At 39.2% G+C, this 16,772-nt stretch overlaps 1 protein-coding gene across 1 annotated transcript; it reads left to right on the top strand.

The window, feature by feature from the left end:
* Positions 1 to 1,687: 1,687 nt before the first annotated feature.
* Positions 1,688 to 2,242, top strand: LOC143586976 (uncharacterized). The gene has a single exon (XM_077068392.1). It carries the CDS (start codon positions 1,688 to 1,690, stop codon positions 2,240 to 2,242), a length of 555 nt encoding a protein of 184 aa, XP_076924507.1.
* The last annotated feature ends 14,530 nt before the right edge of the window (positions 2,243 to 16,772 follow it).

Genomic DNA, 16,772 nt, shown 5'->3' with positions numbered 1-16,772 from the left:
AACTGCAATTTTTTACATGGACTTGTGTGTTTACTTGTTACTTGCTCAAATATTACGTGCATAGATTTCTTCGATAAGTATGATAATAGGCCCCCTTTCACTTAGGACCATTGTTTCTAGTGGAAAAGGGATTCCGATCTGAGTACGTTGGTGCACAATCTCAACTGGAAAAGACCTTCATTTATTCTTTAAACTCACGACCTTTGATTCAAGTGTAAAGAACCTTTATGTGTTTTTTTCACAAGTTTCATGGAATTGTACGGTTTTTATATAGTATTTAAACTGTGTGAACTAACCAACTATTAAGTTAGTTGAATTTAGTTTATATATATGTTACAGGTACAATTATTAGAGGATGAAACGGTTGAAGACACTAGACCTAGGATATCTTAAATAAGAATGGAACGTTTATTTTTTATTGTAATTTCCTTATTTGAAACAACTGGTGTACTTGATGCTTTTGAATGAATTAATGATATTATTGCCACTTAATAGTGTCACGTGTGTTTTGGTCAATCTGTACGTCGCACCCGGGCGTATTCCGCTTTAGCCGGGGTGTTACAAATTCGTATTAGAACCGTGACTATAAAATAGGACATTAGACGTAGTGTTCTAGTTAGATATAGTTTATTTGCTTAATTGTTTAGGTTGCATGATTAGAAAATTATATGGGCCATTTGTAATTTTTCAATGCACTTGCTTAATATTTTATTGTCAATCCATTTGCGCCTCATGTACACAAAGAACACACAAGTCCAAGGCTTATGCCTAAAAACAAAGGTTTTTCAAACATTTTCAATTATCAAGTTTTATTGTGGTGTTCCGATAATTCTTCTTCTTAAAGATGGTTCTATATGGCGGGTATGTAGTAAACTGTAAGGGGGATGTGCTTGTTTTCCAAAATTCTTGACAACAAGGTTATTGAAACCTAAGGATAAGCAATGCGCATAAATCTCAATCAGACGTGGGACCCGGTTGCTTACCTAGTGAGTTAGGAAAGGACATGAACTCTATTAAGCCAAAGCATACCACTTTCAACGCCATATGAATCACAACTTTAATTTTTCAAACGTGACCATGTTCTATTTGTGAAAAGAATATGGTTACACTCCTAAGGATGTCACGCAAGTCATGGTGGTTCATGCGACGTGTGACTCCGACCCTCTATGTTTTACAGTGTGTTTTAACTGGAAGTCTGTACACGATTACCCAGCTTTCGGTTCGACTTGATTTCGAGTTTCTTTGATTTTTGGAAAATAAGAGTCCATGGTGGTTCATGAAAACTCTAAAGTTCCACACAAGATTTATTACCATTGTTATGATTTTTATTTATTCATTTAATTATGTTTATTTATTTATTTATTTTCTTTTAAAGCAAACTTTAACAAGAATTTTTATACCACATCCTACTCCGAGTCTCATGAGTTTCATTACCATTGTTCGCAGAATGTCTCTCCGTTTCAACAAGCATCGTTCTTCTGAATCCTCCAGCCGAAATCACCAAACAACTAGCCGCGGTCACTCCGGATATGATGACCCAAATTCACCAGAACCTTTTTTCTAGTATCACCTCTGCTTCAAGCGAGCCTAAACCATCTCACTATTCATTTATGAGTTTCACCAGTACCAAACCCCCAGAGTTGACGGTATCGAATGCGCCACTGCCCTACTTCAATGGTACGAACAAATGGAGAGCAAATTCCTCCACATTGAGTGTCCCGATGACAAGCGAACCCGTTTTGCTACGAGTGTCTTTACAAAAGGGGCACTTACCTGGTGGGTGAAGAAAAAGACAACCCATGGTGCCGAAGCTTCCATGGCTACGCCATGGGACGAATTGAAAGAAATGATGACCAAGCAGTTCTGCCCTCCAACTGAGCTTATGAATTTGGAAGCTAAGTTTTTGAACATCAAACAAGAGAGTGGTGAGCACACAGCTTACACTTCTTGTTTCAATGAACTCAGTGTGTTGGTACCTCACCTTGTCACCCCAACTTCGCGTGCCAACGATAAGTACATTCGGGGACTACCGAGACAAATTCAAGATAGTGTCTTGAGTAGTGCTTCCAAGGAACTAGGTGACGTGATTAACCTTGCTGCAAATTTAACTGATAATCATGTTAAAGTTGGGACTTTTACATCAAAGAAACCTGCTGATAAATCCTCTACCGAACCCAAAGAGTCGAAACCCGAGCCATCCAAGCCTTCTCATTCCTCAAGCCAGAGGAAATGCGAGAGTTAAACTGTAACCCAACCCAACTCAACTTTGCACCACCACTCAATAAACCCTACAACGGACCTCACCCAATGTGTAACAGTTGCCAACGACATCATTCAGCTAGTATGGCGTGCCGTCAATGCAATCGTTGCAACCGTTTTGGAAAACTTAGTGCCACTTGTCGAGAGGTCACAATTGCACCAATTGCTCCTCCAAGGTTCGCACAACCCAACCCTCGTCATGTGCCCTATGTTCAACCCATAAATCAGGTGTGAGCTTGCTATAATTGTGGTGACCGTAACCACTTTCGCAACGAGTGTCCATGACTCGCACATGTGAACACGCTTCAGCTTGCTCCACCTCCACTGTCCCAGGTTCAAACGTACCAAACCCAACAAGCTTACCAACCCAAGATTCGACCATTGTTGGCTAACCAAGCTCAAGTTCAGCCGCATTCCACCATTTTAGCTCCTGCACCCCAAGGTGGTCAAATCGTTCAAGCTGCACAAGCTCCTCAAGAAAATCATGGGCGTGCTTTTATGATTAACGCCAATCAAGCTCAATAAATCGGCGATGTGGTGAACGGTACGTTTCTTGTAAATGACCACTTTGCAACCATTTTATTTGATACCGGTGCCGATATGAGCTTTGTGTCTTTTGAATTTGAGCCTTTACTTGCTAAACCCCGAACTAAGCTTAAGCACTCGTATTCTGTTGAGGTAGCTAATGGTAAATTTGTAACTATTGACTCGGTTATTCGAAATTGCAAATTAAATCTAAAAGGCCACAAGTTTTCAGTCGGCCTCATTCCTATGCAACTGGGAAGTTTGGACATCATAGTAGACATGAACTAGTTATCTGTTCAATGTGCTGAAATTGTTTGCTTCGAGAAGTTCATTCGTATTCTACTAGCCAATGGTCAAATTCTCCGTGTGTCTGGTGAAAAGCCTTCTCCCTCGAGCCTAAATTTTATCACTTGTTTTCAAGCCGAAACGTATTTACGCAAGAAGTTTGTAGCATTTGTAGCCCATGTGGTGGAAAAGAATGAACGAAAAATTGAGGACATTCCTGTTGTTCGCGAGTATCCTGAGGTGTTTGCCGATGATGTTTCTAGTCTTCCTCCTATTCGTGATGTTGAATTTCGAATCAATCTCGTGTCTGGTGCAACCCCGATTGTGAGGGCTCCATATCATCTTGCACCCTCTGAGATGCAAGAATTGTCTAACCAGCTCCAAGAAGTTTTGAACAAAGGGTTCATTCTCCCTAGTTCGTCTCTTTAGGGGGGCACCCGTTCTTTTCGTCAAGAAGAAAGATGGATCCTTCCGTATGTGCATCAATTACCGTGAGCTCAACAAACTCACAATCAAGAATCGATATCCTTTGCCTCGTATTGACGATCTTTTTGATCAACTCCAAGGAGCTTCATGCTTCTCAAAGATTGATCTTCGTTCGGGTTATCATCAACTACGCGTGCATGAATATGACATACCCAAAACTGCTTTTCGGACTCGCTATGGGCATTACAAATTTAGGGTTATGCCTTTTGGGCAAACCAATGCACCCGCGGTGTTTATGGATCTTATGAACCGTGTATGCAAACCTTACCTGGATAAATTCATGATTGTTTTTATTGACGACATTCTTATTTATTCCAAGTCAAAGCCAAGCACAAGAAACACCTTCATTTCGTCCTTTATCTCTTAAGGAAGAAACAACTCTATGCTAAGTTCTCAAAGTGCGAGTTCTGGTTGAAAGAAATTCCGATCTTAGGGCATATAGTAAACGAAAAGGGTACCCATGTTGACCTAGCCAAAATCAAAGCCGTTAAGAATTGGAAAACTCCAACCACTCCTACCGAAGCTCGTTCATTTCTTGGTCTTTCAGGTTACTATCGTCGCTTCATTCTTAATTTTTTCAATATTGCTTTGCCCCTAACCTCATTAACTCACAAGGATAAACCTTATGTATGGGGGCCAAAGCAAGATGAAGCTTTTCAAACTCTTAAGCGCATGCTTTGCGATGCACCGATCCTTGCACTCCCCGAGGGAAACGAGGATTTTGTTGTCTATTGCGATGCTTCCAACCAAGGCCACGGTTGTGTCCTTATGCAACGAGGTAAAGTTATCCTGTATGCTTCAAGACAACTTAAGGTTAATGAAAATAATTATACAATGCACGATCTCGAACTCGGTGCCGTTGTGTTCGCGTTGATAATTTGGAGACATTAACTCTATGGCACAAAGTGTGTGGTATTCACCGATCACAAGAGTCTTCAACATATTTTCAACCAAAAAGATCTATACATGTGGCAACGACGATGGTCTGAACTACTTAGCGACTACGACTGCAAAATTCATTATCATCCTGGTAAAGCGAATGTTGTAGCTGACGCCCTTAGTCGAAAAACCCATGTGAAATCAATCTTGCTTCATTGTGTTACTGTTCAAACCGATCTCCAACTTCGTATCTTTGAAGCCCAACATATTTCTGTCACCGAGGGTAATATGTACGATGAAATGTCATGTGGTGTCGAGAATCAACTTGAAACCAAGTGCGATGGTTTGTTGTATTACCTCAATCGTTTGTGGGTTGCTAATCGCGACGATCTTCGCACATTTATCATGGACGAAGCTCATAAGTCTCGATATTCCATTCATCCCAGTGCGAATAAGATGTATTTCGATCTACGGTCCACATTTTGGTGGCCCGGTATGAAGAAAGACATCGCGTTATATGTGGGAAAATGCCTTACTTGCGCTAAAGTTAAGGCCGAGCACCAACGACCATCTGGTTTGCTCGTTCAACCACACATCAATGTTTGGAGATGGGAAGATGTCTCTATGGATTTCGTGTTCAAACTTCTGACTACTCGAAACCGTCACGATGGTATTTGGGTTATAGTTGACCGTTTGACTAAATCTACTCATTTCATGCCGATCAACGAAAATATTTCAGTTGATCAACTCGCTCAGATTTATGTTCATCGTATTGTTTGTCGTCATGGTATACCGATCGTGATAGTTGCTTTACTTCTCACTTCTGGTCATCGCTTCAAAATGCGTTGGGAACTCGATTGGATTTTAGCACCGCCTATCATCCCCAAACTGATGGGCAATCCGAGCGCACGATTCAAACGCTCGAAGACATGCTTAGGTCATGTGTCATGGTTTTAAGTGGAAACTGGGATTCTCATCTTCACTTGATTGAGTTCTCGTACAATAATAGTTTTCATTCGAGTATCGATATGGCTCCGTTCCAAGCTCTCTATGGTCATAAATGTCTATCACCTATTTTTTGGAGTGAAATTGGTGAAACCCAAATCACCGGTCCAGAACTTGTTCAGTAGGCAACTGATTTAATTGCTCAAATCTGACAAAACCTCTTGACCGCTCGTAGCCGTCAAAAGAGTTATGCTGATAACCGACGACGACCCCTTGAGTTTAATGTTGGTGACCATGTCCTTCTCAAGGTATCCCCTTGGAAAAATGTGGTTCGTTTTGGCAAGAAAGACAAACTATCTCCTCGTTTCGTTGGACCTTTCAAAATTCTTGCACGTGGTGGTAGTGTTGTTTACACATTCGAACTTCCTCAAGAGCTTTCTAATGTCCATCCGACGTTTCATGTTTCAAATCTGAAGAAATGACTTGCTGAGGGAAACCTCCATGTACCACTCGATAAAGTGCGTATCGATGAAATAATGCACTTTGTCGAGAAACCGGTGGAAATCATGGATCGCAAAGACAAGGAAACTAAACGTAGCCGTATACCTTTGGTAAAGGTTCGTTGGGGAATCCAAGCGTGGCGCTGAATTCACTTGGGAACGAGAAGATCAAATGCGAACAAAGTATCCTCATCTCCTTGTTACGGATTCTTCGACTTAATTTCGGGACGAAATTCTCAAAAGTAGGGAATGTTGTGACATTTGTCAATTTATATTCGTATCCGTATTTGTATTTGTATTCGTTAAACCGACCCGTTGTGTCGTTTCAATAAATTCGTATTTGTAGTTTATCATTTAATATTAATTACGGTGATTTATAGTTATTATTCGTTCATTGTCTATCTGTATGGTTCAAATAACGAATCTCCAAGCTATAAAAGTTTATGAAAAACCAAGTTCAAACTATTCGTGTATAAAACGTAAGCGATCTAAACATATATAAAGATATACCAAGTTTTAATTTAGTTAAGTATATTTATAAAGTTCAAGGTTCATTGTGTAAAATAAAGTTTAAAATAAATTTATTTAGGATTATAAAGTATAAGGGCCAAAGGTGTAAATAAAACTCAAATTATAATATATAATATTAAAATCTCACCCCAGCCGTCCCTTACCCCTCAGTTTTCCGGCGAACTCCTCCGGCGACAACGAAACTCTCCGGCGACCTATTAATACCTTCTCAAAACACCAAATTAATCCAATTTTAATGATTTAATATTGTTGCACCATAACCTTAATGCTTAATCAAGTCCTATTACGCGTATTAACACCCCCAATGTTCGGATTTCAACCTCAAACCGTCGGAATATAATTAAAATATCAATAACGCGAATTAATCACCCAACGGATCAATTGAGACTATAAATAGCACCTTAATCTCCTTTTAAACGTGCTACAGGCAAAAATTTCTTATTTACTTTTCTTAAACTCCTTCTTAATATCACAAAGTCGTTCGTCCAGATTCATTCCGGCCAACTCACTGTTCACCCACTTTCCGGCATCATACGAGGTATTAGTTAGGTGGATTTCTAGTGTTTTGATCCGTCTAATAAAACCCCAAACCTAAATCAATCAAACACAGAATGGTTTTGGAGAATTGAACACCTAGGGTTTTCTATGAAGAAGATGAATATGAAGTATAACATATAAAATAATTTTTTCCATCCTTTTAATATAATAACGAGTTGGTCCAGTGGTTATTTATGCTTGGTGTGGACACGGAGACCATATATATTTATAAACCATTATAAAATAAATAAATTTATTTTTATAGATTAAAAAATGTTGTTTTACATTTCATTAGCCTTTTCACCCAAAAACCAATCTCTCAAAACCCGGTAACACTCGTTAAACTCGTAAAATAATTAAATAGATAATGTATATATAATAACGTTGTAACTTTATAAATTCTAAACCGACAAGCGTTTATTCTAAAACAAAACATACCAGTAACGAAAAATCCCGTAAATACTAACTAACATTAATCTTGTAAGTAATATTATAATAATAAATTGTTAAAACCCACTAGACTTAAGTATTAATATACTTTAAAATATTTAACAATATATTTATATATATAAAAACGTATGAACTTTAAAACCGACATATTATTCCATTAAACTAGTTAGTAATTCTCGTGTTCTTGTTATTTTAGCTCGTGAGATTCGATCATTCGGTTTCATATAACGCGCTTATTATATTACTTTAAAATTATCATCCAACCTCAAAGGTGAGTTTCTCACACCCCCCTTTTTACCTTTTTTAACTATTTTGGGGGGTAGCATATATATCCTATCGACCGTTCAATCTATTTTATTTATTATTTACAAACTACAATTCATTACATAGACTTGTGTGTTTACTTGTTACTTGCTCAAATATTACGTGCATGGGTTTCTTCGATAAGTATGATCATGTGCCCCCCCTTTGCACTCAGCACCATATCTTCTAGTGGAAAAGGGACTCCGATCTGAGTACGTTGGTGCACAATCCCAACTGAAAAAGACCTTCATTTATTCTTACACTCAGGACCTTTGATTCGAGTGTAAAGAACCCTTATGTGTTTTTTTCACAAGTTTCATGGAATTGTATGGTTTTTATATAGTATTTAAACTGTGTGAACTCACCAACTATTAAGTTAGTTGACTTTATTTTATATATATGTTACAGGTACAATTATTAGAGGTTGAAACGGTTGAAGACACTGGACCTAGGATATCTTAAATAAGAATGGAACGTTTATTTTCATTGTAATTTCCTTGTTTGAATCAACTTGTGTACTTAATGCTTTTGAATAAATTAATGGTATTATTGCCAATTAATAATGCCAAATGTGTTTTGGGCAATCTGTATGTCGCACCCGGGCGTATTCATCTTTAGCCGGGGTGTTACAGGTGATACATCGGTATGCTTGATAGATGATAACTTGAATGTCTTGGGGGTCGTTCCCTAGCATTGGTGAATCATCGGGTAAGTTGATTGGTAATTGTTCAGTACCGGAGAAGTAAACCGGTGTGGGTCGTTCAATTAGGTGATCTTGGTTGAAGAAGTCTTCGTAGTAATCTTCACTCATATTATCCTTTGGTAAGGGTTCGGGTTTCCTGCTCTTTTTACGTCGCGCACAAATTTTTTCATCATTTTTTGAAAGACATCTAAGGGTGGTTTAGATTGAGGAGGGATAGAAAATGTTTACCAGCCTATCTTATTCCTATTTAATTTAAACAAGTAATAATAACAAATTCCTATTCACTTGGATCGAAGCTTAGGTATTATTAGTTAATACCTAATTCGCTAAGATCGATGGCTTTGATACCAACCTGTCACACCCCCATCTTAGGCCTGGGCGTGCGACCAACAGTTGGCATCATCTTTGAAAATTAAATCAGAGTTAGCGGATTAAAGCGAATAATATATTTGCGTGGATTAAAATATAATATTTACATAACAAAAGATGGGATTATAAAATACCCGTTAATTGTTTACAAAAGATTACTTGTTTATATAAAAACCACCATTCAAGTTTAATAATTAACAAAATGATCTGAGCCATCAGATCGCCTAAATGTCACTTCGATTCTTCAAGTGGCTATTCTTCATTACCTGTAAAACATATAGAAAATGCGTCAGCAACACATGCTGGTGAATAAGCTAACACATAAAATATTTTCTTTACTTGATTACCCCTCAAGACATAACTTAGGTCCGGCTCATCGTGGCTTAGGAATAATCAAGTTAAAACAAAACACAAGTATAAACTTAAGTTCTACACGAACCACTCAACAAACACCGCAGCGTTCGATATTACTTAGATACCATCAGTATACACATGATTACCCTCACTCGGACGTAACTTAGGTCCGGCCCATCGTGGCCGAGGCTCATAACCAGGTGTGGCGCGGTGTGCCCACCGACTTACCACATATGTAAGGATCCAAACAAACTTACACAACAGCCTGAGGGCTAGCGATTACTTTTGTTTATAATGTTTTAGAGATACGTAATCTCATGTATTCAATTTGTTAGACACGTTTAATACAAGTTTGTTTATAAAGTTGGGCGTATTCACCTTTCTTTGAAATGACCAGCTTTAATACACTGATCGGTTCTTCCTTAGCTATCTCTGTTGGTACATGATATCAGTAGTTCAGTGTCTAGTGTCTGTAATCGAGTCGTTTGGATTTGTGTTTGTATGTAAGCGAAGTTAACTCACAAGTTCGCTGATACAGGCGAACTTGTGAACTAAGCGAAGTTAGTGACAACTTTGCCTGAACATGCCAGGCGAAGTTGTCGTGATATATATGTCCTAGGTTACGGCTTAGAGAAAAGGATTCAATCAGAGTATTCAGTTTACGTGTAATGAGTCCAGTATTAGTGATAGATATCACGTGTTTTCCGGTTGCAATATAACGTGTTTGTGTTTATTGTAATGTGTGTTTAATCGTATCATCTTCTACGCTCGTAACGTCTTACGTAGGGATTCCGCACCTACGTAGAATGAGATATCTCGTGTAGATCCGGCTGGGAACCTACAATTGGTATCAGAGCTTTTGCTCGATTGTGTGGTTCAGGATTATCACGCGGGTGTAGAAATCGTTCCGTTCGACTGTTCGCGGGACGAGTTTTCTGAGTTTTTGTGTCCTACTCACTTCCTACAATCATAAACAACCCATAACACCTTCACAAACCTCATAAAATCCAGAAATCAAACCTGCGTATTCATCGTGTTTATCAGGCGAAGTTGCCGTCACTGTTCGTAGGGTTTCGGCGAAGATATAAGGTTAAGCGAAGTTATCCACAACTTCGCCTACCTTCTCAAGTTCGCCTATATCAGCGAAGTTACCCACAACTTCGCCTACTTCACAAGTTCGCTTACCTTAAGCGAAGTTATTTACAACTTCGCCGAATCAGGCGAATTTAAAAAGGAAGCGAAGTTCAGAATCAGCGAAGTTCAGACTTAAGCGAAGTTATCCACAACTTCGCCTACAGTACTGTTAAAAATAAAATTTTTATTTTTCGGGTTTCTGTGTGTTTCGTGAAAGATGTCTTCAATCAACATTACGGAACTAGTTAAGATGGAAGTGGAAGCGGGTTCGGCTACAAAGGCACCAAAGATGCTTAAGAAAACCGATTATGTAGCGTGGAAAGATCGGTTTGAACAATATGTCAAGTACCAAGATGCTAAGATGTGGGTGTGCATACAAGATGGTTACATTCCACCTACTGCTGAGTATGAGGGTCGTGATCAGATCAAGAAATACAAAGAGATGGAAGAAGAAGAAGAAAAGAAAATGTATGAGGCTGAAAGCAAGGCTCATGCAGCGATTACAATGGCTCTTCCACAAGAGATTCTACACACCTTCAGAAAGTATAAAACTGCTAGAGAGCTTTGGGAAGCGCTTGAAAACCGGTTTGAGGGTAATGTGGGAATCCGTGCATCTAAGATTAAACTACTTAAAACCTAGTTCTCGGTCTTCAAGTATTTGAAGAATGAATCACTTGATGATATCATCACTAGATATTATCATCTGATGACCGAACTCAACAATTATTCAATTGCTTACAAAGAAGATGAAATTGTTAAAAAGCTTCTTGATGCTCTCCCACCGAAATGGGAGATGTACACTGTGTTGATGAGAGAAGACAAAGACTTTGCCGACTATGACCTGGAAACAGCAGTTAACAAGCTACGAACTTTTGAACTAAACATGGTTCGAAAAGAGACACCTACTGATCAGGTTCAAGATCCAGGAATGTATGGTGCAAAGGTTAATACAAGTTCAAGTTCGAAGTCTGATTCGTCTGCTTACTACTCGAAGGGAGAGTCGGGTGCTAACTCAACACATGAAGGTCATGTATCTCTCAACATGAATGGTGATGTTTGCTTTGTAGCTGGAGGATCAAATGCTTCTAACCCTCAAGCAACCAAGAGTAGTTTTACCCCAAGTGTTTCGAACAACAACTACTCAAGGATGCCCATGAGTGTTAAATCTGCTGAACAGCAGTTTGCTCTCTATGCATCCTTCATTGCTTCGTATGAAAATTACATTCAAGGTAAGATTGTTGATCCTGCGACTTTGGATGAAGATTATGATCAGATCGATGCTGATGATCTGGAAGAGATGGATCTGCAGTGGCAGATGGCGATGATTGTAAGAAGGGTTAAAAGGTTTATGAAGAAGACAGGTAGGAAGTTTGTTGGTGAAAGACCAGGGTTCGATAAGTCGAAGGTCAGGTGCTACAACTGTTAACAGAATGGCCATTTTGCGAAGGAGTGCACAAATGAGCGTGTAGAACGTAGTCAAAACAGGTCTACACAACAGAGTGGGGGAGGTAATGATAATAGAGCCATGATATCCAGACAGAATGGGGAGTATAACTGGAATCTGCATGTTGAAGAAGTGTTCGAACAGGCCAATTTGGCGAACATCGAAACTGCAGATACTGAGAAAGTGACTGGCGAAAGTGAAGCTTACATGGCAGAAGCTCAAAATGAAGCTTACATGGCAGATGTGAAAGACCAGCTCACCAAGGTAAGTACTAAACTCCCTTGTACTAAGTGTGAAAATCTGTCTGAACAATTGGCAACTATAACTGATCAGTATGTTAGTTTGGATGCTCAATTTAAAACCTTAAAAGAAGATCATCATTTCACTAAAGCTAGAGAAAATAGTTACAAGGTAAAAATAAAAGCTAGTGAAAAAGATATTAGAAGTCTTAAAGCAAATCTAGCTGAGAAAATGCAAGTAATTGATCTTAGCTGTGAAGTGTTAGAAGAGAAAACCAAACTAATAGCTGAAAGGGATAAAAAGATAGCTGATCACCAGGTGAGAGTGGTGGAACTAAACAGGAAACTTGAGAAATTCAGAAATTCCACCGCTATACTTGATCACCTCGTTAGTTATCAAGGTTCCCCAGTTAAAAGGGGAGGAATTGGTTATCATGAAGTTCCACCACCTTACAATCATAATTACACTTATGATACTAGTAATCAGAAATCTGTTGATGTTGATTATAGTCAGACAGTTCCGGTTAAGGTAACTATTAAAGATCCAGAAGTTAGTAAAGGCGAGACGAGTAAGCCTGTGTCTAATGTGAAGATTTCTGTTCCTAGTCCTGTCTCATCAAACTCGGACAAGTCATCTGAGTCGAGTGAGACAAAAGAAAAGGCAGTGTTACCAAAAAGTGGAGAGAAACATAAAACAACTGAAAAGAAATCTTCACTAAACCCGTATGTCCCACCATATGTGAGACAAACGAGCAGTAATGCAGCCTCATCATCTAAAACAACTATTGAAAAGAAAGTTGAACACAGGAGTTGTTTCAGATGTAATCAATTAGGACACCTAATTGCTGATTGCCCTCTGAAGCAGAGATTCAGAGGTGTGAGGCCTTCAAAAACTGAAAACAGAACTAACTGTAACTATAATAGTGGTAAAACTGAAAACTCATCAAAGTTCAAAAATTGGACTAATTCAGGTTTTCAAAGAAAAAGATCTTAGTTTTTCACTCCTAACAACCAAACCATAAGTAATAATTCATTTAATTCAAGAAGGTTTGGATGGCCTCATAGTCAATCTCCAAGAAGGTATCCTTTTAGGACTTACAGAAATTATTCCGATACTAACTTTGGACAGCCAAGGTACGGGATGTATCGACCCAAGACCAATAGGTCTTGGGTCCCCAGATTTTAATCATCTGCTTTAATCGTGCAGGAACAGTTGAACAGGGCTGCAAACAATCAATGGGTTGTGGATAGCGGCTGTTCCCGGCACATGACGGGTAACAAGAACTTGTTACACGAATGGAAACCTGTTCATGGAGGAAGAGTGAGTTTCGCTGGAGAGAGCGGTGGAAGGATTACAGGAATTGGGACGGTGACTAACGGAAAGATGACGTTAGAGAAAGTAAATTTTGTTGAAGAACTGAAGCACAATCTGCTGAGTGTTTCGCAGATTCAGACAACGATGCAGACGTGGACCCAACTCAATATCGGGCAATAATAGGTTCTTTAATGTACTTAACTGCTTCTAGGCCTGATATAATGTTTGCTGTTTGTCTTTGTGCTCGCTTTCAGGCAAACCCAAAGGAATCTCACTTGAAGGGTGCGAAGAGGATTCTACGGTATCTCAAAGGCAAGCCTAAGCTGGGGTTGTGGTACACGAGAGGAGGAGACTTGGAGTTGGTCGCCTACACAGATTCTGATTATGGAGGGTGCAATCAGAGTCGGAAGTCAACTACAGGTGGATGTCAGTTTCTTGGTGGCAGATTAGTGTCATGGCAATGCAAGAAGCAGACCTCAGTCGCGATTTCAACCTGTGAAGCAGAATACATGGCAGCATCTAACTGCTGCTCCCAGGTTCTTTGGATTCAACAATAGTTGCGCGATTACGGTCTGAATTTCACTCATACTCCTATTTGCATTGATAATACTGCTGCTATCTCAGTAACTAACAATCCCGTAAAACATAGTAAAACTAAACATATTGACATCCGTCATCATTTTTTACGGGATTGTGCTGAGAAGAAACTGATTGTGCTCGAAAAGGTTGATACGCTAGATAATTTCGCTGACATGTTTACGAAAGCGTTTGACAAAACTAGATTTCAAAACCTTGTTGAGCTGAATGGGATGATCAATCCCGAGTAACCATGTTTTTATCTTTATTAAAAAAAACGTCACTATCGCTTAGAATTATGTCGGTTGCCTCAGTTTGAAGGACATATCTTTGGATATGTTTGGTCCTCATTTCTACTTGTTGAATATAAGGATAGCCATTAACCAGATGACTGAAAGTGACCGGGGCGATTTATGATGTGTTTTTATTCTTTCGCTGAAAATTAGTCGATCATACTTAGTTAGAAGAACACATACTTGTATGTGGTCGGTCCAGCTGATCCATTGGATCTTCAGGATAGCCATTTACCTGAAGACTTTGACTTGATCGGGGCGATAGAAGTTAAAAAAAAAATTTTCCGGGAGATGAAATTATTTTTCAAGTCTACTACTTCGTAAGAAGTTCCTTTACTATGTTTAACAGAAAATTGATCCAACCTTGGAAAGTGAAAGATATACTGATTCTGTGTGCTTAACTAGTGAAGTTATTAGGCCTAAAAGACTTTAGAACAGTCATTGTATGTCATGGTAGCTTTTTATGGTGCATAAAAGTAGAAGTGATACTAACTAAATCTACTCGATTTTACGTGAAAACTTCTTAACAGTTGTGCATGTCTCCATATATATCTTTCCGAATGATAGGCAGAAAAGCGATTACCCAGTCATACACGAGCCCGTGAGTGTTCTGATTCCCGTGAAGATAGCGTGTTAAGATACTGCAGTGATCCAGATTCGGGACTTGCAGTAGTTTACTACTCTGAAGTCTGTGTAAATACTTAAAAAAAAAATAGTTATTGAGACATTATAGAGTTCATAATGATAAAATTTCTCAATCAAGATGCAAGATAGAGAACGGGAAGCAGAGTCCAAAGATCGAAGAGTTCCTACTATTTAATCAGACACTACGGGTCGAGGTCAACTCGGGGTGACTTGGGGAAAGCCAAATACGCTTTGAGAATAGATAGGAGGCATCATAATCTCTGAGTTGTTGCCCACTTAAGTTTTGAGCTTAATTGAACCGAACCCGTATCACAGAAACGATGAAAACCATTTTAAGTTAATTACCTGCTTACAACCTGTTTCTTTATGTCATAATACAGCTGAACACGGATCTATGTGACAGTCACGTAGTTAGTAGGATTCCTGTTCGGATCTTTCCTAAAACATGGTAGTCCCTATCCAGACTGAAATTTGATCCCATGTACTTTCATTTTAAAATTTTTCTACTTATGTAGTTGTATGATTTTATACCTGGTTACTTGGTCTTGATCGTATCATTTAACACTTTAAAGGTTGTTTTTAAAACTTAATTGCAAATTGTTCAAATTATAGGGGTTTGTTTTGAAAATTTTAATACTGGTGAAGTTGTCCATAACTTCGCCTGCAATAGGCGAAGTTATCCACAACTTCGCCTGTATAATTTTGACCCTATATAAAGGAAATTAAAGGTCAAACTGGTTCATTATTTTCAAAACCCAGCGAACTTATCCAGCGAACTTAACCTCTAAACCCACAGCGAACTTATCGATCTTCATCTGTGTTCTTATTCCAGTTTCTAATCCGTGCTTAAAGGTGTGTAGGGTAATCGAATCGATTAATCATGTTCATTAACGTTTATCATCGGTCGATTCGACCCGTTTCACGTCCTCGTTTTTCGAACCCTTAACAACCGATTTTCAAACGTATCTTTACGTGTTCATAATCAATCTAATCGTCTAAATCGTCATTAAATCAAGTTTTACGAGATCCGCAAGCTCAAAATTGACCAAATCACGTCGTTCGATAAACCTAACTGATGCCGTTTCATATTCGGCGAAGTTACAGTTTAGGCGAAGTTGTCCGTAACTTCGCCTGAGGTTTAACTTCGCCTGATAATTATTTTTGAAACAGTTTATGAGGCGATGTTGTGGTTAGGCGAAGTTACCATTAACTTCGCCTGGACCTTTTTTACTTAACAGTTAACAGACGAAGTTAAAGTTGAAGCGAAGTTGTTTCCCAACTTCGCCCCACCTTTAACTTCGCCTGTACAGAAAAGATCACAACTTCGCTCATGGTAACAGGCGAACTTGTGATTTGCTTTGTCGCTTATCTAACTTAGTCTGTTTGGTGCAGATATGGCTGCTATAGGTGGTGCAGGCGGTGATGACGGTGGTGATAACCAAAGGCAGTTCTTCCCGGGTCACAACATGTATATAACATTAGACCCGGAGGCGAGCGGAGTTGATGATTTCCGCGAAATCATCACATTCCTACTACGCTCGCGTATATTCCACGCGATTACGACAACACTGCCAATATCCTTGCCAAACATTGAAGATTTTTGGCAGACCGTGGAATATGATTGTAGGGTCGAGCCCCCGGTGATGCGAGCAACAGTCAACAATCACATTGTTCAGTTCTCATCTGAACAAATCCGGACGGCTTTACGTTTTGGAGATGAGACAAGAGATGACCCGACAGATTTTGTAGCTCCTTTCCGTGATGGAGCGTTTTTGAGGATGGGAAACTCAGTCCCTTGGGAGATACCCAGAGAAGGAAGGGATTTTTGCTTGACCAGTGGCGCTTTCTCATGCATGTCATGATTGTATGCATGTCAGGGAGAAAGGCGGGCACTGATGGCATGGGTGCGACCATGCAGTCGGCTATGACTGCTCTGACTTATAACAAGCGTTACAGCTTTAGTCAGATGGTCTTCTACGAGATCGATCGACAATGAAGAG

Source organism: Bidens hawaiensis, unplaced genomic scaffold (genome assembly GCF_021521415.1).
Source record: "Bidens hawaiensis isolate Kalapana, Puna unplaced genomic scaffold, B.hawaiensis_p1.1 tig00035075_1, whole genome shotgun sequence".
NCBI lineage: Eukaryota > Viridiplantae > Streptophyta > Magnoliopsida > Asterales > Asteraceae > Bidens > Bidens hawaiensis.
This window is presented reverse-complemented; position numbering and strand designations above follow the sequence as displayed.